At 43.9% G+C, this 21,586-nt stretch overlaps 1 protein-coding gene and 1 long non-coding RNA gene across 5 annotated transcripts in view; one reads left to right on the top strand and one right to left on the bottom strand.

Moving 5' to 3' along the window:
* Positions 1–18,767, bottom strand: part of ppp3cca (protein phosphatase 3, catalytic subunit, gamma isozyme, a) — a 63,981-nt gene extending 45,214 nt beyond the window's left edge. For 3 of the 4 annotated variants that reach the window (XM_047381250.1, XM_047381251.1, XM_047381252.1), the window contains exons 1-2: positions 18,206–18,767; positions 5,443–5,640 (exon numbers count right to left, since the gene is read on the bottom strand). In XM_047381250.1, the coding sequence (XP_047237206.1) occupies positions 5,443–5,640; positions 18,206–18,263 (256 nt within the window). In that variant the 5' untranslated portion in view covers positions 18,264–18,767. Of the gene's footprint in view, positions 1–5,442; positions 5,641–17,837; positions 17,969–18,205 lie in introns of all 4 variants that reach the window. The other variant, XM_047381253.1, reaches the window with a different exon arrangement.
* LOC124877766 lies at positions 18,496–19,135 on the top strand. The gene is made up of 2 exons (XR_007040600.1): positions 18,496–18,630; positions 18,761–19,135. It is a non-coding gene; the product is annotated as an uncharacterized LOC124877766 (long non-coding RNA).
* Positions 19,136–21,586: the final 2,451 nt, after the last annotated feature.

Here is a 21,586-nt window from a genome sequence, read left to right as displayed (position 1 = left end):
CCAAAACCATGCTAAATCTCAATGTGTTATCAACCGTTTTACCAAATGAGTAGAAACTAACCTTAGTTGACCAATGATCACTCTTACACAGAATAAACACAAAAACTGTCTCTTTATCTATGTGAAAATTTATTAAACCAATAATTCCTTCTTACAATAAACTATTCAGGTCCAACAACTTTCATCTATTAAAGCATGCACTATTCTACAAAAAGATAAATTCATGATAACAAAATATTAAGAATTTGTACTGAGTATAGATGGAGATCAAGCCAGCAGTTTATGAACTAAATGGGAATAGATCAAAGCTTTGGACCAACTTGAAACATGGAACAACAAATGAACAACGGCGAATCTTTATCTAGCAGCCCTCACCTGACAGAATGGTAGAACCAGGCCAACTCAGACACTGTACAGCGCAAAGCAGCCTTGCTACTTAGCCCGCTAACAGCTGATAACGAACTGTTCTGAGACAAAGGGTCATAAACCTCAGCACAGAAAACCAGAGGAAAAACACAGGGCAATAAACCACTGAGACACTGAAAATGATCAGGAGTCAGCCCACATCGACTGAAAACTTCAGTAGTCCAACTTTAAACTTTGGAATCAACTAAATGGTCATTTTAAATGACCATAATTTTCCCTACTGTACCCTGCCCAGACTATAAAAGTATCAAACGAAAGAAAAAATAACAAAATTACTTTTTGTTGACTTCTCTTCTGCGGAGTCTGAGGATGGGGAATGTAGGGACAGTCTGGTTTTGGGCCAGCGTTTTTGTTTTCCAGTGACCCCGAGGGATCAAACAGGTCTTGGCAGGAACGTTGTGTGGGGAAGTCGGGAGGGCCTCCTAGGCATGCGCAGGCGATGTTAGGAGGGCCCATTCGGTATATTTCTAGCCGTGGCGGCAACATTGTGCACTTATGTCGGGAGGGCCTCCCAGGCATGGGCAGGGGATGTTTTTTTATGTTACAATGGAACAATACAGCCTACTGAAGCTTTGCTCTTTGGGTATACCATTCATTTTCTGATGTAGAATTTCCCCAACCAAACCATTGGTCCGGTCTGTTTCTCAACCCCTGCACATGCTGGAAAGCTGGAAAGTCAGAACAAGGTTCCAAGCTTCCCAGAATGACAGATCAAACAATCAGAGCTTCAGCACCAGCAGAAAAAAGTTACCGATCAATTCCAAAAGCTCTTGGGTGCATCGGTTCCAATGCCATACTTTTGACAGATTTGAGAAAAGACGACTCTTTAGCCCAGGGCAGATAGGCGTGATTTGGGAGTGGATTATCACAGCAGAATCCAATAGCAGTATACAATAAGAAAACGGTATCCGCTCAAACCTCCGATCCCAAATTATGAGACAAAATACTTAACCTTTTTTTTTTCTCAAAACCTAGTTTTTTCGCTGAAGAAATACATTTCTTAAACCACCCAAATGTGCATCCACACTAACCAAATTCACACAGAAGACTCATCAGGGACCTAATAATTAGTGGGAGTTTTATTATTTGTGAAAACCGATGAAACAAATGAAAAAGGAGGCAAAAGATAAAGTTATGTTCCATTGACTCCATTGACTTATGCCTTACATATTTTGCCTCTGATGATAACGTAAGGCAAGTGCCTAACACCCTAGTTTCGTGACCTTCGGCTTTCATTATCATTGGGGAAAGTGTAAGTCGAAAGTCTATGGTACATTGGACCAATTGTTCAAAGTGCTCCATTGACCTTTGCCTTACACTTTCCAGAATAGTAATGTGAGCCAATTGTCCCAAAACTGGGGTGTTTTGGGACCTTAGACATTCATTACCATTGCGGAAAGTGTAAGGCAAAAGTCAATGGCTCTTAGTTTTAACGTATGGGCCTAAATATGATTTAGCTATATCTCTAAGGAAACCTATCAAAAATAATAATAATAAAAAAATGTGCCTCAGCAAAAGTGTTTGATTTATTAAAAAAAAAAAAAAAAACAATCGCTAAACCGAGGTCAACAGGGTCACTGTAAAAAATGGGATACTTGACTTGCATTATAATTGTAGAACATGTATGGCAAAAGTCAAAAATGGTAAGGGCACTTATCCCTGGGTAACCTTGGGACCTTTGCTTAAAATTTCCCTAATTCTCATGAATGCAAAAGGTCCCAAAAGTAAAATAAATGGGATACGCTCTAGGTTGACCTGCCCATTGGCACTGACTGGTATAAAGGGATCCTGGTATGTTTTGTAAAAGTCCCATTGACTGATCAAAGGGGCCTTTGGATAAAGTGTACCCAGGTGTCAGGCATTTGTCCCTGGTTAACCTCAGGACCTTTGCCTGAAACTTTACCTAATTCTAATGCATGCAAATGGTCCCAGATCACAAGTTGAGATTTGGTTAATGTCATCACTTGCAATGCAGAGGTTCTCAGGGGCCTTTCTCGTCATTCTTTGACAGATGTCCGAACCTGAAGTGCCCAGACCCCATTTTATTTTTCCAAATTCCAAAAGTCCCAAAACACCCTAGTTTAGGGACACTTGGCTCACATTGTCAATGCAGACAGTGTAAGGCAAAAGTCAATAGAGCCTGACTTTTGTAAACAACTGGTCCAAAGTACCATTGACTTTTGCCTTACATTATCCCCAATGATTATGAATTCCAAAAGTTCCAAAACACTCTAGTTTAGAGACACTTGGCTCACATTATCATCGTGGAAAGTGTAAGGAAAAAGTAAATAGAGCCCGCCTTTTGTTTGGTGCATCGTACCATTGACTCTTGACTTACACTTTCCCTAAAGATAATGTATGCCAAGGGTCCCAAAACACAATTTGAGATTTGGTTCATGTCATCACATCTGATGCACAGGCTCTCAGAGGCCGTTCTTTTCTTTGACAGATGTCTGAACCAGGTGTGCCTGAATCCCATTTTAGATCAAGTATAACCAGGTTGTAAACACTTATTCCTATTAGCATGATCCATACCCTCACCTCCTTTGTGCGTATGCCAAACACCTGTCCTTTGGGCCCATTTGTCATGCAAATCATGCCATTTGAACGTATGCCAAAATTTACCCACCAACTTTGCTTTGGGGCCTTTAGTCAAACAAATCACACCCTTTGAATGAACACCAAGTCAACCAACATATCTGCTTTTGAGGCCCTTTGTCATACAATCACACCCTATGAATGTACACTGAAAGTCACCCAACCCCTCTGCTTTTGGTGCCCTTTGTCATACAAATCACGCCCTTTGAACAGAGTGCAAAAGTCATCCAACCCCTCTGCTTTTGGGGCCCTTCGTCATACAAATCATACCCATTGATTGTATGCCAAAAGTCCCTAAGCCCCCCTATCTAATCCCTATCCTTCGGCTTACAGGGGAACCAAGGGTCGCATAAGACAAGAGTCCATGCCCACCAGGTGTCTTCGCCCTTTTGGTACATTCATGCCCAAGGGACGGCCCAACAGGACTATCCAGACATTTCGTGACGACAAGACATTCCAAAGGTCATGCGGGCCCTTTGCCTGACCATGTGTAGCAAAGGGCCGTCCGGACATTACAGTAGAATCCTTCCGTTCGAGAGGGTGTCCTTGCTCCACCTGGTGGCAGTTTGGGGTATTTTTCCCTTTGGGAACATTCCCAGCAAACTTTGGAAGTTCGCAGCGCGGAGCCTGAGCACCTGGGCGAGCCATGCTCCAGAAGGGGTAAAGTTCCCAAGGAGCTAAGAGGGGTGCAGGGGTCCTTGGGGCAAAGGTGGGTCGGGAAAAAAAAAAATCAAAGAAAAGCCGCCCTAATGGGACACAGTAACTGAGGTCCCTAGGGGGTTGTAGGGGGAGTAGTTCAAGCCTCCATATACAACTCAAAACAGTCAAATTCTCCTTTGGCAAAGGGGAAATATATGATGAACCGTTGGCAGCCGACTGGAACAAACAAGGAGGAAAATTCGTCTCTTTGGAAAAACCTCTGTGGAGTATTTAATTTCACCCAAGTAGCGGTGCTATACTAAGTCGTTGATCAGCAGGTAAATCTTCTGGTCTTCTTATCCCAGCAAGATTTCAGCTTTGTCAAGCTTCTCTCGCAGTTGGCCAGTGTAGAGAATGGAGTTAAACCCGCCCACCAGGTTTTGCTTTTCCAAAGATTGCCTCAGTTGCGTGGCTTGGCGATAATTAGCATTAGCTTGAGCACGTATTTATCACCTCTGCTGGTGACATCAGAGCTGCAATGCATGCTAGGAGGTGTAGTGACAGTCCGTTTACCTGAAAATGGACAGTGGCCCAACAAGGTGGAACAGATAATTTCATGGCAACTAAATTTGACACCAGCATCCCAAGTTGCCCACTTTTCCCCAGCCCCAACCATATCCACATTCTCCTATGCCTTCTCCTTTTCTTCATATTTAAGTCAACAAACATAAATGCCGCAACTACAAGGCAGGCATTCTACATTGTGTTTTTGTTGTGGTTGTGGTTGGCGGCAAATATGGATGGCATATGCTGATGAGGAGCACGCTATTGCCGTTACTAATTGCCATACGTGCTAACCGATGTAGTAGTAAACCATCATCATACAATGTGTACACATCAAACTTGATGTCGTACCAAAGTGTATTAGATCCACGTTGTGTAGTGTATCATGGAAAAGTCTTACAAGATTGCTAGAATACACAGTGTAAGAAGTCCATGAGAGAATCTGTGGAAGGGGCTAAAGATTAGGGTAACGGTAAGAAGTTTTGGGGCCAATCGTAGTTTGCTTTGAATTCATCTTTTTCAAAAATAGAATAAAGGTTTAAGAAGTTATAGGCTGTGTTTTAAAGACACTTCAGGTTTGACCAGTACAACAGTTTTAGATTATGACCTCCAAATAAGAAACTTCAAATGGGAAGCCAACTTCAGAGTTATTAGCTATGAACACTACAGTGCCCAGAGAACATTCTCATCTTGTCTGTCAAACTGTTTATCTTTCCTACCGGGCTGCCAAAGGGCTGCCTCACAAAGATGTTAAGTGATAGGAAATCTCCATTGTTTATGTAGTCAGACAAAACCACACTGACTGTAACTGGGAAGAGTTTGGCGAGACAAAACGTTTGACTTGTCATTTTTGCCCCATTTTGCCAAACGTTTGGAGACCTGAAGCTGATTATTTATATATATATATATATATATATATATATATATATATATATGTATGTATGTGTGTGTGTGTGTGTGTGTGTGTATGTGTGCGTGTGTAAGCGAAAAAAGAACGGATTATTGTAATTTCACTTTACATCGTCCTCCCATTATGTTACATAAAGTCCGACATAAAATCCGAAGATTGTAGTTTTAACATGACAAAAAGTTCCGAGGATGTGAATACTTTTACAGGGCTCGGTAAGTCACTCTGGGTGGTAAAAAAGCCAGCTTTATAGCAGACATAAAAAGTTTACATCAGCCATATGCAGCCTCTGGTATGTGCCATCCTACCTGTTATTGGTGCCTCAACTTCCAGCATGCACTTCTCTTGGCGAAGTATGTTGGCCCCATCATTGATGATCTTCAGTGCCACATCCTCTTCCACCCTGCCTTCTTTGACCAGGTGATTGCGGAGCACCTCACCATTGGGCTTTCCATCTTCAAATAGTTCTTTCAAACTTAGCTTATGCTGGGGGGGGTATGGCACAGCTGTTGGAAAAACGATAAATAACAAAATAAGCTTTCTTATAGTAAATACAGGTCCTTCTCAAAATATTAGCATATTGTGATGAAGTTCATTATTTTCCATAATGTCATGATGAAAATTTAACATTCATATATTTTAGATTCATTGCACACTAACTGAAATATTTCAGGTCTTTTATTATCTTAATACGGATGATTTTGGCATTTTGGCGGTGCAGAAGAGGTGAACGGATGGACTCTACATGCCTGGTTCCCACCGTGAAGCATGGAGGAGGAGGTGTGATGGTGTGGGGGTGCTTTGCTGGTGACACTGTTGGGGATTTATTCAAAATTGAAGGCATACTGAACCAGCATGGCTATAACAGCATCTTGCAGCGGCATGCCATTCCATCCGGTTTGCATTTAGTTGGACCATAATTTATTTTTCAACAGGACAATGACCCCAAACACACCTCCAGGCTGTGTAAGGGCTATTTGACCAAGAAGGAGAGTGATGGGGTGCTGCGCCAGATGACCTGGCCTCCACAGTCACCGGACCTGAACCCAATCGAGATGGTTTGGGGTGAGGTGGACCGCAGAGTGAAGGCAAAAGGGCCAACAAGTGCTAAGCATCTCTGGGAACTCCTTCAAGACTGTTGGAAAACCATTTCAGGTGACTACCTCTTGAAGCTCATCAACAGAATGCTAAGAGTGTGCGGAGCAGTAATCAAAGCAAAAGGTGGCTACTTTGAAGAACCTAGAAAATAAGACATATTTTCAGTTGTTTCACACTTTTTTGTTCAGTATATAATTGCACATGTGTTAATTCATAGTTTTGATGCCTTCAGTGTGAAGCTACAATATTCAATATTCAACTTAGCAGATGCCCTGTTGTTCTTAATTTGCATGCATTCTACAAGGACATAATGCTTTTCTCATTTATTTTGTGCTATTTCTTGTTTGATCAGTCTTACTCACAGTATATATATATATATATACACACACACACTGCTCAAAACAATTAAGGGAACACTCAAATAATACATCCTAGATCTGAATGAATGAAATATTCTCATTGAATACTTTGTTCTGTACAAAGTTGAATGTGCTGACAACAAAATCACACAAACATCATCAATGGAAATCAAATGTATTAACCAGGATTTGGAGTCACACACAAAATTAAAGTGGAAAAACACACTACAGGCTGATCCAACTTTGATGTAATGTCCTTAAAACAAGTCAAAATGAGGCTCAGTATTATGTGTGTGGCCTCTACGTGCCTGTATGACCTCCCTACAATGCCTGGGCATGCTCCTGATGAGACGGCGGATGGTCTCTTGAGGGATCTCCTCCCAGACCTGGACTAAAGCATTTGCCAACTCCTGGACAGTCTGTGGTGCATCGTGACGTTGGTGGATGGAGCGAGACATGATGTCCCAGATGTGCTCAATCGGATTCAGGTCTGGGAAACGGACGGGCCAGTCCATTGCTTCGATGTCTTCATCTTGCAGGAACTGCTGACACACTCCAGCTCTCCATTGTGTCTCCAGACTCTGTCACGTCTGTCACATGTGCTCAGTGTGAACCTGCTTTCATCTGTGAAGAGCACAGGGTGCCAGTGGCAAATTTGCCAATCCTGGTGTTCTCCGGCAAATGCCAAGCATCCTGCACGGTGTTTGGCTGTGAGCACAACCCCCATTTGTGGACGTTGGGGCATTAGAGACTATGTTATCAATATGGTCATGATTGGCCAAAGTGGGCGTGGCTTATTAAAAAATGCCCCAAAAATCACTCGTGCTACCTAAAGAGCTCAACCATTCAGGATATGTTCTGTGCATAATCCTGAAAATTTCCTATTTTAGCTAAAGTTCTATCTCAAAGCGTGTCACTTCGAGATACGTTGTTTGGTAATAAAGCTAGCAACTATAGTTCTCTAGTTCTGTTAAGCCAATTGCCATGGAATTTTGCACACTACTTAGGCAGACAATGCATATAATTCCCAATAAACATTGTTCAATTTGGACTGCCCACTTCTGTACACTTCTGAAGAAGGAGTCCTATCGGCTGTGGTTGGCTTGTGGGACTCCTGAGGCGGCTGACGGGTACCGTGAGGCCAAGCGTGCTGCGGCCCGGGCTGTGGCAGAGGCAAAAATTCGGGCCTGGGAAGAGTTCGGTGAGGCCATGGAGAAGGACTACCGGTTGGCCTCGAAGCGATTCTGGCAAACCGTCCGGCGCCTCAGGAGGGGGAAGCAGTGCTTTGCCAACACTGTTTATAGTGGGGGCAGGAGACTGCTGACCTCGACTGAGGACATTATCGGGCGGTGGAAGGAGTACTTCGAGGATCTCCTCAATCCTGCCATCACGCATTCCGTGGTGGAAACAGAGGCTGGGGACTCGGGGTTGGACTCTTTCATCACCCAGGCTGAAGTCACCGAGGTGGTTAAAAAGCTCTGCGGTGGCAAGGCTTCGGGGGTGGATGAGATCCGCCCTGAGTACCTCAAGTGTCTGGATGTTGTAGGGCTGTCATGGTTGACACGCCTCTTCAACATTGCGTGGCAGTCGGGGACAGTGCCTCTGGACTGGCAGACTGGGGTGGTGGTCCCCCTTTATAAGAAGGGGGACCGGAGGGTGTGTTCCAACTACAGGGGGATCACACTCCTCAGCCTCCCTGGTAAGGCCTACGCCAGGGTATTGGAGAGGAGAGTCCGACCGATAGTCGAACCTCGGCTTCAGGAGGAACAGTGTGGTTTTCGTCCCAGCCGTGGAACACTGGATCAGCTCTATACCCTCTACAGGGTGCTCGAGGGTTCATGGGAGTTTGCCCAACCGGTTCACATGTGTTTTGTGAACCTGGAGAAGGCATTCGACTGTGTCCCTCGTGATGCCCTGTGGGGGGTGCTCCAGGAGTATGGAATCGGGGGCCTTTTATTAGGGGCCATCCGGTCCCTGTACGAGCGGAGCAGGAGTTTGGTCCGCATTGCCGGCACTAAGTCGGACCTGTTCCCAGTGCATGTTGGACTCCGGCAGGGCTGCCCTTTGTCGCCGGTCCTGTTCATAACTTTTATGGACAGGATTTCTAGACGCAGCCAAGGGCCAGAGGGGGTCTGGTTTGGGGACCAGTGGATTTCGTCTCTTCTTTTTGCGGATGACGTGGTCCTGCTGGCCCCCTCTAGCCAAGACCTACAGCATGCGCTGTGGCGGTTCGCTGGGATGAGGATCAGCTCCTCCAAGTCCGAGGCCATGGTACTCGACCGGAAAAGGGTGGCTTGTCCTCTTCAGGTTGGAGGGGAGTTCCTGCCTCAAGTGGAGGAGTTTAAGTATCTCGGGGTCATGTTCACGAGTGAGGGAAGAATGGAGCGGGAGATCGACAGACGGATCGGTGCGGCTGCCACAGTAATGGAGTAATGGAGAGCTGAGCCGAAAAGCAAAGCTCTCAATTTACTGGTCGGTCTACGTTCCTACCCTCACCTATGGCCATGAACCTTAGGTCATGACCGAAAGAACAAGATCCCGGATACAAGCGGCTGAAATGAGCTTCCTCCGTAGGGTGGCCGGGCACTCCTTTAGAGATAGGGTGAGGAGCTCGGCCATCCGGGAGGAGCTCGGAGTAGAGCCGCTGCTCCTCCACATCGAGAGGAGCCAGTTGAGGTGGCTCGGGCATCTATACCGGATGCCTCCTGGACGCCTTCCTCGGGAGGTGTTCCAGGCACGTCCCATCGGGAGGAGGCCCAGGGGACGGCCCAGGACACGCTGGAGGGACTATGTCTCTCGGCTGGCCTGGGAACGCCTTGGGCTCCCCCTGGAGGAGCTGGAGGAGGTGTCTGGAGAGAGGGACGTCTGGGCGTCTCTGCTGAGTCTGCTGCCCCCGCGACCCGGTCCTGGATAAGCGGAAGACGACGACGAACGAACTTCTGTACATTAATTTATAAAGCTGTATGCTAATCAATAATGGCAATTATAAATAAATTTTGATGAAAAAATTAATGTGTGGTGGCTGACGAAATCCATGCATATTCTTCATATTAAAGATGTTCTTGGTGAATATTTTGAGATTTTTCTGACCAACTTGCATTTCATGTGAATTTTTAAATTTTGGCCATTATTACTACCTTAACAGGATAGCCGTACAACATTCTACCTCTGATCTTCCCGTCGGTTTGGTATGACTTGGATGGTGAGGTAGTTAAGAGATTGGCTTGTGGTTTGAATGGTTGATGGTTCGAAGCTCAGGCTTGACTGTTTTTTGAATTTTCACACACAAATGCTGAGTACTAAGACTCTATATTGTGTATTACGTATTAAAGGTTTCAGAATTATTCCACACACGTTTCAAGTTCTAACCTGCCCCTATGGAAAATGGGTCTGTTTCAAACAGTCGTGGCATGCTGGGTTGGAGGGGCGCGTGACGCGTGACACGTGACTCGTCGTGCTGGGAGGGGCGGGGCGAGGGGGCGGATTCGCAAGGAAGGTTTGGAACCCGATAATGACTGCTTGCAGTTCTAGTTTACTGTTGATATTATAAGTGGAGGGGAGATCACATTGTGTGTGCGTGTGTGCAAAAGAGAGAAAGATCAGTTGCTGCCAAACAGGGAATTGTTATTTAAAAACAAAATGATTGAGTTTACAATTTCAGCAGTCTTCAGTATTTCATATTAGCAATTCCTTGGTTAGCAATACTGTCTGTTAGTATTCGCTATAGAATGTATCTACAGTGCCTTGCAAAAGTACTCGGCCACCTTGAACTGGTCAACCTCTTGACACATTTCAGGCTTCAAACATAAAGATATAAAATTCTATTTTTTTGTAAAGAATCAACAAGTGGGACACAATCTTGAAGTGGAATGAAATTTATTGGATGTGTCAAACTTTTTTAACAAATAAAAAACTGAAAAGTGGGGCGTGCAATATTATTCGGCCCCCTTGCGTTAATACTTTGTAGCGCCACCCTTTGCTGCAATTACAGCTGCAAGTCGCTTGGGGTATGTCTCTATCAGTTTTGCACATCGAGAGACTGAAATTCTTGCCCATTCTTCCTTGCAAAACAGCTCAAGCTCAGTGAGGTTGGATGGAGAGCGTTCGTGAACAGCAGTCTTCAGCTCTTTCCACAGATTCTCGATTGAATTCAGGTCTGGACTTTGACTTGGCCATTCCAACACCTGGATACGTTTATTTGTGAACCATTCCATTGTAGATTTGGCTTTATGTTTTGGATCATTGTCTTGTTGGAAGATAAATCTCCATCCCAGTCTCAGGTCTTTGCAGACTCCAACAGGTTTTCTTCCAGAATGGTCCTGTATTTTGCCCCATCCATCTTCCCATCAATTTTGACCATCTTCCCTGTCCCTGCTGACGAAAAGCAGGCCCAAACCATGATGCTGCCACCACCATGTTTGACAGTGGGGATGGTGTGTTCAGGGTGATGAGCTGTGTTGCTTTTATGCCAAACATATCGTTTTGTATTGTGGCCAAACAGTTCGATTTTGGTTTCATCAGACCAGAGCACCTTCTTCCACATGTTTGGTGTGTCTCCCAGGTGGCTTGTGCCAATCTTTAAACAAGACTTTTAATGGATATCTTTGAGAAATGGCTTTCTTTTTGCCACTCTTCCATAAAGGCCAAATTTGTGCAGTGCACGACTGATTGTTGTCCTATGGACAGACTCTCCCACCTCAGCTGTAGATCTCTGCAGTTCATCCAGAGTGATCATGGGCCTCTTGGCTGCATCTCTGATCAGTCTTCTCCTTGTTTGAGATGAAAGTTTAGAGGGACGGCCGGGTCTTGGTAATTTGTAGTGGTCTGATACTCCTTCCATTTCAATATGATTGCTTGCACAGTGCTCCTTGAGATGTTTAAAGCTTGGGAAATATTTTTGTATCCAAATCCGGCTTTAAACTTCTCCATAACAGTATCTCAGACCTGCCTGGTGTGTTACTTGGTCTTCATGATGCTCTCTATGCTTTGAACAGAACCCTGAGACTATCACAGAGCAGGTGCATTTATACGGAGACTTGATAACACACAGATGGATTCTATTTATCATCATCAGTCATTTGGGACAACATTGGATCATTCAGAGATCCTCACTGAACTTCTGGAGTGAGTTTGCTGCACTGAAAGTAAAGGGGCCGAATAATATTGCATGCCCCACTTTTCAGTTTTTTTATTTGTTAAAAATGTTTGACACATCCAATAAATTTCATTCCACTTCACGATTGTGTCCCACTTGTTGTTGATTCTTCACAAAAAATTTTAATTTTATATCTTTATGTTTGAAGCCTGAAATGTGTCAAGAGGTTGAAAAGTTCAAGAGGGCCGAATACTTTCGCAAGGCATTGTACTTACCCTAACTCCCTAACCTAAAATTTCCAAAAGGCTGCTAACATTTCCAAACCAGCAAGTTCCATGACAGACGTTTAAAGTTCAAAAGGATGAAATAGAGCAACTTTACTGTAATTTGTTAACAGTTAACGTTAACTGCAGAATTCTGCTCCGGGTCAATTTGCCCCAATTCAAAGAAACCCAAAATTGGCAGCCGATTCTGCTATGAACTTGAAAAAACTGTGTAGGAAATGCCTAAAACTGCAAACTTACAGAATGGTAAAGGTAGTAAATGGTCAGTACCTGCTAAACTCTTGCTCTCTGATGTTGCAGCCTTAATAAACAGCTAACACAATCTCGTGGAAAAAAACTTGTGGTACAAAATCTTGCGATATTAAATCATTATTATATTTCCTTTTAAAGTAAAGTTTGTCTTGCAAATTCCCATCCAGTTGCTGGCGTTGTGACTTTGTTTGGTACATCAAGTTTAGCCTTGGGTGTGAAGGTGAGTGCTTTAAGCACAACAGCTTGTAGGATCTATTTTAAGGCTCTAATTTTGTAGTATAAAAAGGAAATAGTTCTCGAGCTAAGTCGTTGATCTGGCAGTATTTTCGGTACTTGGAAGAAAAAAGACATGCTGACTGGGTGAAAGAAAAGATGCAGTTTTTCAACACTGAGAATGTGGAGACTTGCTAACCGCTAACCGCTAGCTGCTAACAAAGCTGGACTTAGTATCTGCTTCGTAACTTCTTACTGGCGCTAAACTAAAGAGCTACTTTACAGTTTTTACTGAGTCTGGATTATATGTATGTTTAAACAGATTCTTTAAAACACAGTCTGAGATTTATGCCATTTCTGAACATACAATAGGTTCAAATTTGCATTGGATCCCCTCAGACAAGGACAGACACCACAATATACAACCTAGAGTACAATATTTTACATTAATTGGATACTTTAAAACATAGGTTGTGATTCGTGAAATCATTAGCTTTTTCTCGAAAACCAAACAAATTGTGATTTTTTTTATTTCCCTAAAAATTTGGCAAAAGCCTCATGTTCTTCTCAAGAACCCAACATGGATCCTGTTGACTTGGGAGATGCATCTTTCATTACATCACTATCTTGCAACGAACCGGGCAGTGTTCAGTGTCTAATTACAAGAAAAAGAGTGGATAGCAAAAGAACCTAAAAAATGACATAACTACTAAGCACAGTAGACGATTTCTCCAATGGTTTGAACCAAGACTCCTGATAACCAAATCAATGTGCAGGTCAGTGGGCATGCCATCCTGCACTACCAAATGTATCACAAATACTAATATCAAATTGTAGGGATCAGGACTGCTAATGCGTTAAAGCTGTGCCAGAAACAATGAACATAAACAAGAAGGAAAGAGAGACACCATGAATGACACACCCACTCACCCACACAGAGTAAATCAAAGTGCAAAATGAAAGTGGCCTTACTGATTTTAGTGTGGGTGGTCACTAATCATTGAACTTGTGTGTAAGTGTATAGCTTACTGGATTCACGTGTGTGCTGGAGTTCAGATAGAAAAAAAAACAAGGTCTCTACTATTTTTATAGTAAACAAAGTACATGATACATTGTCTTTACTGCTGATCTAATGGAGTCCAGGCACTAAACACAGGATTGCAGGTGGTGTTTGACTCAAAGTAAGGATTACCAGTAACTGATGTTAACTAGGGCACAGACAGCAGCACCACAGACCCGGCTTGACTTGGCCGGGCCGAGGACAGGCTGTCATGTGTTGACCAGTGAAGTATAAATAAACAGTAAGTTCTCTCAGACCTACAAGACATGGCTACGAAGAGAGCTGTAAGCTGAGGTACGAGCCTTAAGAACAGATTAGGTAAAGCCTCTATTAGCGAGGGCTTCCAGATCCAGGGGCTGTTTACCTAAACGTCTCGCCGCACTGAGGGAAGGTACCATGAAAGCAGGATCTGGAAGTACATGAAGACAGAATGGGGAATGCACCAAAGCAGAGACATAAACAGACTGCAAGAAAAAAAAAAACTCAGGCTGTAGATGTTTTCAAAAAGCTCACGAGCGCTTGCTTGGAGGCCTGGCAGTAATTATGCTCGCTGGACTGTAAATATGGATTTTAATCCCAAAGAACTGAAAACTCCATCCAACTGAACAGAAATGGCATTGTGTCCAGTAATAATAATACAATCTGGGCTTATTTGCATGCAGGATCAAGGCAGGAGCATATCCACTGACTTGCTAAAGTATTTATACCTCTTAACCTTTTATATACACTCATCGGCCACTTTATTAGGTACACCTTGCTAATACCGGGTTGGACCCCCTTTTGCCTTCAGAACTGCCTTAATCCTTCATGGCATAGATTCAACAAAGTACTGGAAACATTCCTAAGAGAGTTTGGTCCATATTGACATGATGGCATCACACAGATGCTGCAGATTTGTCAGCTGCACATCCATGATGCGAATCTCCCGTTCCACCACATCCCAGAGGTACCCTATTGGATTGAGATCTGGTGACTGTGGAGGCCATTTGAGTACAGCGAACTCATTGTCATGTTTTATCCTGCTGGAAATAACCATCAGAAGATGGGTACACTGTGGTCATAAAGGGATGGACATGGTCAGCAACAATACTCAGGTTGGCTGTGGCGTTGACACGATGCTCAATTGGTACTAAGGGACCCAAAGTGTGCCAAGAAAATATCCCCCACACCATTACACCACCACCACCATCCTGAACCGTTGATTCAAGGCAGGATGGATCCATGCTTTCATGTTGACGCCAAATTCTGACCCTACCATCCGAATGTAACAGCAGAAATTGAGACTTATCAGACCAGGCAACATTTTTCCAATCTTTTATTGTCCAATTTTGGTGTGTCTGTGTGAATTGTAGCCTCAGTTTCCTGTTCTTAGCTGACAGGAGTGGCACCCGATGTGGTCTTCTGCTGCCATAGCCCATCCGCCTCAAGGTTCGACGTGTTGTGCGTTCAGAGATGCTCTTCTGCATGCCTTGGTTGTAACGAGTGGTTATTTGAGTTACTTTTGCCTTTCTATCAGCTCGAACCAGTCTGGCCATTCTCCTTTGACCTGTGGCATCAAGTGAAAATCCCAGTAGATCAGCAGTTTCTGAAATACTCAGACCAGCCCGTCTGGCACCAACAACCATACCACGTTCAAAGTCACTTAAATCACCTTTCTTCCCCATTCTGATGCTCGGTTTGAACTACAGCAGATCGTCTTGACCATGTCTACATGCCTAAATGCATTGAATTGCTGCCATGTGATTGGCTGATTAGAAATTTGCGTTAACGAGCAGTTGGACAGGTGAGTGTATTTGTGGCCGGTGAGTGTATTTCATAATGTACAAATAAAAATGTTGATATTCCAACACAAAGTAGTAAATACTTGTGAAGTAAAAGGAGAATGATGCATGGTTTTCAACAATTCTTGCAAATAAAAACTTTTAAAAAAGTGTGGCTTGCATTATTGCTCCCCCTTTATTCTAATGTTCTTGGACAAAATCCAGTAAAACCAACTGCCTTCAAAGGTCACCTAACTGTGTGTATTTAAATCTCAACTGGAGCTGAGACAAACTGGTTTTCCTTAGCAGGGACGGGGTAGCTGGACAGAGGTGACTGGAAAACGAATAGATATAATGGAATACTTCAGATCAAAGAATATTTATGTGTTAAACATGGCCAGCCAAAGTCCAGCTTTAAATTGAGAATTTCTAGCAAGAACTAAAAACGACAGTTCGAAGACCCTTTCCGTCCCATCTGAATATGAACTAACTTGCAAAAATGTCAAGTTGGTTAGGATATATCCCAAAAATATGTGCAGCTGTAATTGCAGCAAAAGTTGGTTCTAAAAAGTGACTCAGGGGCTGAATTCAATTTGAGTAATTGAATATTTTTTTTTTGTAAAAAAAATAAATAATAATGTATCCTTTTTCTTCTACTTCACAATTTACTGATGTGTGGTTTGAAGTTAAACTTTATTTAAGGAGGTACAGATGGAGTTTCTGTTGGAAAAAAGACCAATGTGCAGTTAACAAAGTGAGCTCTTTTTCTAACACATAACCCAGAAAACAAATATGGTTAGGTCAAAATAATGAGCTAACAATATAATAATCATCTACCACCAACCTGACAATGGCTTCATATTAAAGCCTGTCGGGCCTAATTAGCATGAATGTTTGATGAACTCTTCAAAAGTGCAGACGCACAGTGCTGCGCCGCGTCAACACCCCCAGTCTGGCATGACAACAAACGCCACAAAACACAAAGAAAGGAGCATCTACCGTGCGCTGCCCATCAAGGTTAATGTTTTTGACAGTGATATGAGCCAGCGTCTAGAATATGTTGACTATTGTTTCAAAAATCAATACAAAAGGCTAGGCTTGAATTACAAAGATGCGGCTGGGTGGAGATGAATGGAGCAGTACCGCCGCCGGATGAATCATTAAGTCCACTTCAGATTGTTCTAATTATCAGTGAATGCATTAGCCTTGAAAGCTAAATCAGCCAGCCTGGGGTTTATTTGCCATTGCAAGCAGTGATCTCTGGTGGTTGCATGTATTTGCTTCTTCTTTTTTTTTCCTTGTAGATTTTATTTCAGATGGAAATAAAATCATCAATCAGAGAACGAAGTTATGTGCTGTGCAAAGATAAAACAGTTGCGTGTCCTGCGATATCCTAAGAGGAGTTAACAGTTCTATCTTTTACACTGTAATGCTCCTATTCTCTTCTCCTCTCCCTCTCCACACTATGGCTGGCCATGTTGGGAACATCACTAGGGAGATTCTTTCCACAGTTAACTCCCTCTCTCCATACTGGTTCAAGCTACAGCATTCCAGTCCTCTGGCAGGACGTTCTCCCAGTGCCCTTGCAGACAGACCGGGATGTGGGCTGCGCTGGTATTAAGTAGTTGTGCTGGTGAAGGAGGCATTATCTGCAGGGGCTGGGTTGTGCCCTCACGCTCTCTTGTGTCTCTCTCATGAGTTGCCCCTAAGTTGCCTTACCCAAAGCAACTAATGTTCGCCTGTCTGGTCAAAGAGCAACCACAAGGTCAGCGGGAAGAAATACGTCTTTTCCAAGCTCTAATAAGAAAGCACGATCGTGAAGTTGCTGGTTTATGTTTGCTGGACTAATGAAAAAAAGAGTGTGTGTGTTGGGTGGATGTGTGCGAAAAAGTTTAACAGGGGAGGGGTGTGGTCCTGCTAGAGGATTATTAACTTTTGACATTCATCTATCAAAACATAAAATAAAAAAATTAAATAAAATCAGCACTGGCAGAACTACAGTCATGGTAAAAACAAACTATGGCTTCAAACCCCAGATTTAACACAGGGTGTACTTTCTTATTACCATTGGCTACACCAAGGAAGAGCTACGGGCAGCGGTCTAAATTTTATGGCCATCCAAGCCAGATATATGTATAACATTTTTCATTAATAAGAATCTAAGCTTATAGATGGGAAATTACATGTTTCAAAAAGCTGCCACATTTATTTGTGACTCATCTGCTCAACCACCTCCCGAAATATTACAGCAGCATCATAAAACTCCTAAGATTCTGTTCTGGTCTTCGGTTTTGGACGTGCTACCCCAGGAGTATTAGTGGGCCTCCTCATTTGGCCAGCCATTTGAAATATTTCTGGAGCCGACCCTGCTTTTTACCACAACTATATCAGATATCAGTGGGTTTGGACCTGCTGGCAGGATCATTTACCTTTGTTCATCAAAGTTCTGAGAATTACCGATAATAAAAGTAAACCAAACATACCCAGAATATAATGAGCTGAACTTATATAATGCTTTTCTAGTTATTTCTGGTGCTTATAGTCATACCGACCACTCGATCAAATCATTTTCCCAAACTTACCTAACTATGCATTCTGTTCCTGCAGCACAGGCTGAGTTATGCAGATATCTGAGCCTTCACGTCTGTTATGTTATTAATCAGCTGACAACCTTAGAGATCATGCCTCGGTGAACCAACAGTGTCGTCAATAACTAGAAAACATAATTAAGGGGTATTTAAGGATCCCACAGTAACAAAACAAATGGCTTCATGAGCCAGTGTGTATCTATAAGGGAGGAAGTAGGATATCATCTTTCCTAAATAATTACAGGATTTTGATTAAACAACAGTAATCCTAATTATATTCCCCACTTTGAACAAAGAGAAGTTTGGCCAAAAGCTACAGGTGGTTTTGTGATCTATGCAACACTGGACAAACACGGACTCACCTTTTACAAGCCGTTCTGTGGTGGACTGTTTCTCCTTGTCGTTATCTTTTCCTGACATCTCTGGTTCGGCTGGAGGCTGCCTTCGGGGGGGGAAGAGCTTCAGTTCTGGGTCCAAATCCGGCGGGGAAGCTAGCGCATAAATCTGCTCGTCAGCTCCGTCCGGACTTTCGGCTGGGTCAGCGGTACCACTTTAATGCCTGCGGTTCCTGACACTAGCCACCCACAGCTCTCCCTATGCTGTGACTAATAACCCGATTAGTTTATGATATTAATGCTAGCGAATAATGAAAACTCAAAGAAGTGGTTCTGACATTATTATATTTAAAAACAACAATAAATAGACAGAAGGACCATCTGAGCTGCACTAATTGGAAGCTATTGAAAGGGACACCTATATGTTACCCAGAGGAAGCTACCGTTAGCAGGTAATCCGATTTATTTAGTCCTTTTCAGCTAGTTAGCCTGCTAACATCTTAACGTCTTGGCAAGTCAGCGGACAGGCAGAAAGAGCAACGAAGGACCGGCGGCTCATTTTGTACCCGTCGTATTTTGCAGAAAAACAAAGTGGCAGCAGGACCTAGAAACGCCTTTATTTTGTGTGCACAAAACCCCCGGAGCGGCACGACCCCCTCCTAGATGCAGGCAGCGTCTTGACAGCGCGTCCTCCTCCTCGGATTAAACTCTAATCTGACACAGAGTGGGGAGCAGCAGCCCAGGGGCGGATTTCCTCCAACATGGTGGAGGCCAGCCGCTGTGACGGGAATATGGAAACGTAACACGAGGGGTTAGGGGTGGGTTCATCAACACAAACTCTGAATTCAGAAAAAGAAGAAAGGCAAAGACTTGAAGGGAAGAGTGAAGAAGTAGCAAAATACTACCGCAACCGCTGTGTTTATGTTATCAAATAAATAAGTTGTCTTTAAGCACTCATTCTTGATATGAACTTGAAGTTATTTTATTCAATTGAATTCAATAAAAAAATACTTTATTAATGCCAAAGCTCATATTATGCAGGTGGGCAGGAAGGATCTGAAGAAGCCTCTGACTGAAGACACTGTTGTTGTAGGACAGTCTCATGAAGAGGATGCTCAGGGTTCTCCATAATGTTCTTCATTTTATGAAGAATCCATCTTTCCACAATGATCTCCAGAGGTTCGAGAGGAGTCCCCAGAACAGAACAAGCCTTATTTACCAGCTTGTTGAGCTTTTCTGGCTCTGATGCTGCTTCCCCAGCAGATGACGGTGGAAGAGATCACACTTTCCACAACAGACTTATAGAAGATATGAAGCATCTTGCTGCAAACACTGAAGGACCTAAGCTTCTTCAAGAAGTACAGTCTGCTCTGTCCCTTCTTGTAGATGGCTTCACAGTTGCATCTCCACTCTAGTCTGTTGTCCAGGTGAACACTGAGGTATTTATACTCCTCCACCACCTCCACTTCTTCTCCCATGATGGAAATAGTGTTTGACCTATTCCTGCTGCTGGCTTTGTCCAGATGGGTTTGTTGAAGCAGGTGTATGATGGCATCTTCAACTCCACAACAATGAGCAAACTAAAGGCGGCCCTGATGTTTTATTGCTTGGTTACTCAGGTGGGTCAACAGGAGTCTCTCTGGGACCTTCATGATGTGGGATGTCAGGGCAACAGGTCTATAGTCATTGAGGACTGATGAGTGAGTTTTCTTTGGTACCAGAACAAGACAGGAGGTCTTCCACAACCCCGGAACCTTCTTCTGGGCCAGGCTAAGGTTGAAGAGGTGCTGCTGAATCCCACAGAGCTGCTCTGCACAGGCCTTCAGGACTCTAGGGCTGACATGATCTGGACCTGCAGCCTTATTCCGGTTGAGTCTCTCTAGTTGCCTCTTCACTTGACTTCTTGGGACACACAGATGGAAGGTGGAAGTAAAGGGAGCATCAGGATCTGAATTGGGTTGAAGACAAACATGTAGAAGCAGAAGTGTCCAAGCCTGAGGTGGAAGATGAAACACTTGGGGTGAAACAGGAAAGCTGTGGGTCAAAGGAGGGTGGGATGTCTGTTTGGCTGTGAGCAGGAGAGAAGGATGCTGAACTTGTTTCTGAACTGAACCTACTGCAGAATGTGTTTAGTTCACTGGCTCTGTCCAGACATCCATCGGTCCGATTGTCCTTCTGCTTGAAGCCATTGATCTTCTTCATCTGTAAAAGAATTAGCTACATTTTCTGTATTATAATAACACTGCTCAAAAAATAAAGGGAACACTCAAATAACACATCCTACATCTGAATAAATGAAATATTCTCATTGAATACTTTGTTCTGTACAAAGTTGAATGTGGTGACAACAAAATCAGACAAAAATGATCAATAGAAATCAAATTTATTAACCAATGGAGGCCTGGATTTGGAGTCACACACAAAATTAAACTGGAAAAACCCACTACAGGCTGATCCAACTTTGATGTAATGTCCTTAAAACAAGTCAAAGTGAGGCTCAGTATTGTGTGTGGCCTCCACGTGTCTGTATGACCTCCCTACAACGTCTGGGCATGCTCCTGATGAGACGGCGGATGGTCTCCTGAGGGATCTCCTCCCAGACCTGGACTAAAGCATCCGCCAACTCATGGACAGTCTGTGGTGCAACGTGACGTTGGTGGATGGAGCGAGACATGATGTCCCAGATGTGCTCAATTGGATTCAGGTCTGGGGAACGGGCGGGCCAGTCCATAGCTTCAATGTTTTCATCTTGCAGGAACTGCTGACACACTCCAGCCACATGAGGTCTACCATTGTCCTGCATTAGGAGGAACCCCGGGGCCAACCGCACCAGCATATGGTCTCACAAGGGGTCTGAGGATCTCATTTCGGTACCTAATGGCAGTCAGGCTACCTCTGGCGAGCACATGGAGGACCATGCAGCCCTCCAAAGAAATGCCACCCCACACCATTATTGACCCACTGCCAAACCGGTCATGCTGAAGGATGTTGCAGGCAGCAGATCGTTCTCCACGGTGACTCCAGACTCTGTCATGTCTGTCACATGTGCTCAGTGTGAACCTGCTTTCATCTGTGAAGAGCACAGGGCGCCAGTGGCGAATTTGCCAATCCTGGTGTTCTCCGGCAAATGCCAAGCGTCTTGCACGGTGTTGGGCTGTGAGCACAACCCCTATTGGTGGACGTTGGGCCCTCATACCATCCTCATGGAGTTGGTTTCTAACCGTTTGTGCAGACACATGCACATTTGTGGCCTGCTGGAGGTCATCTTGCAGGGTTCTGGCAGTGCTCCTCCTGTTCCTCCTTGCACAAAGGTGGAGGTAGTGGTCCTGCTGCTGGGTTGTTGCCCTCCTACGGCCTCCTCCACGTCTCCTGGTGTACTGGCCTGTCTCCTGGTAGCGCCTCCAGGCT

Source organism: Girardinichthys multiradiatus, chromosome 12 (genome assembly GCF_021462225.1).
Source record: "Girardinichthys multiradiatus isolate DD_20200921_A chromosome 12, DD_fGirMul_XY1, whole genome shotgun sequence".
Classification (NCBI taxonomy): Eukaryota; Metazoa; Chordata; class Actinopteri; order Cyprinodontiformes; family Goodeidae; genus Girardinichthys; species Girardinichthys multiradiatus.
Note: the sequence above shows the minus strand (reverse complement) of the source record. Positions and strands in the feature narration are given on the sequence as shown.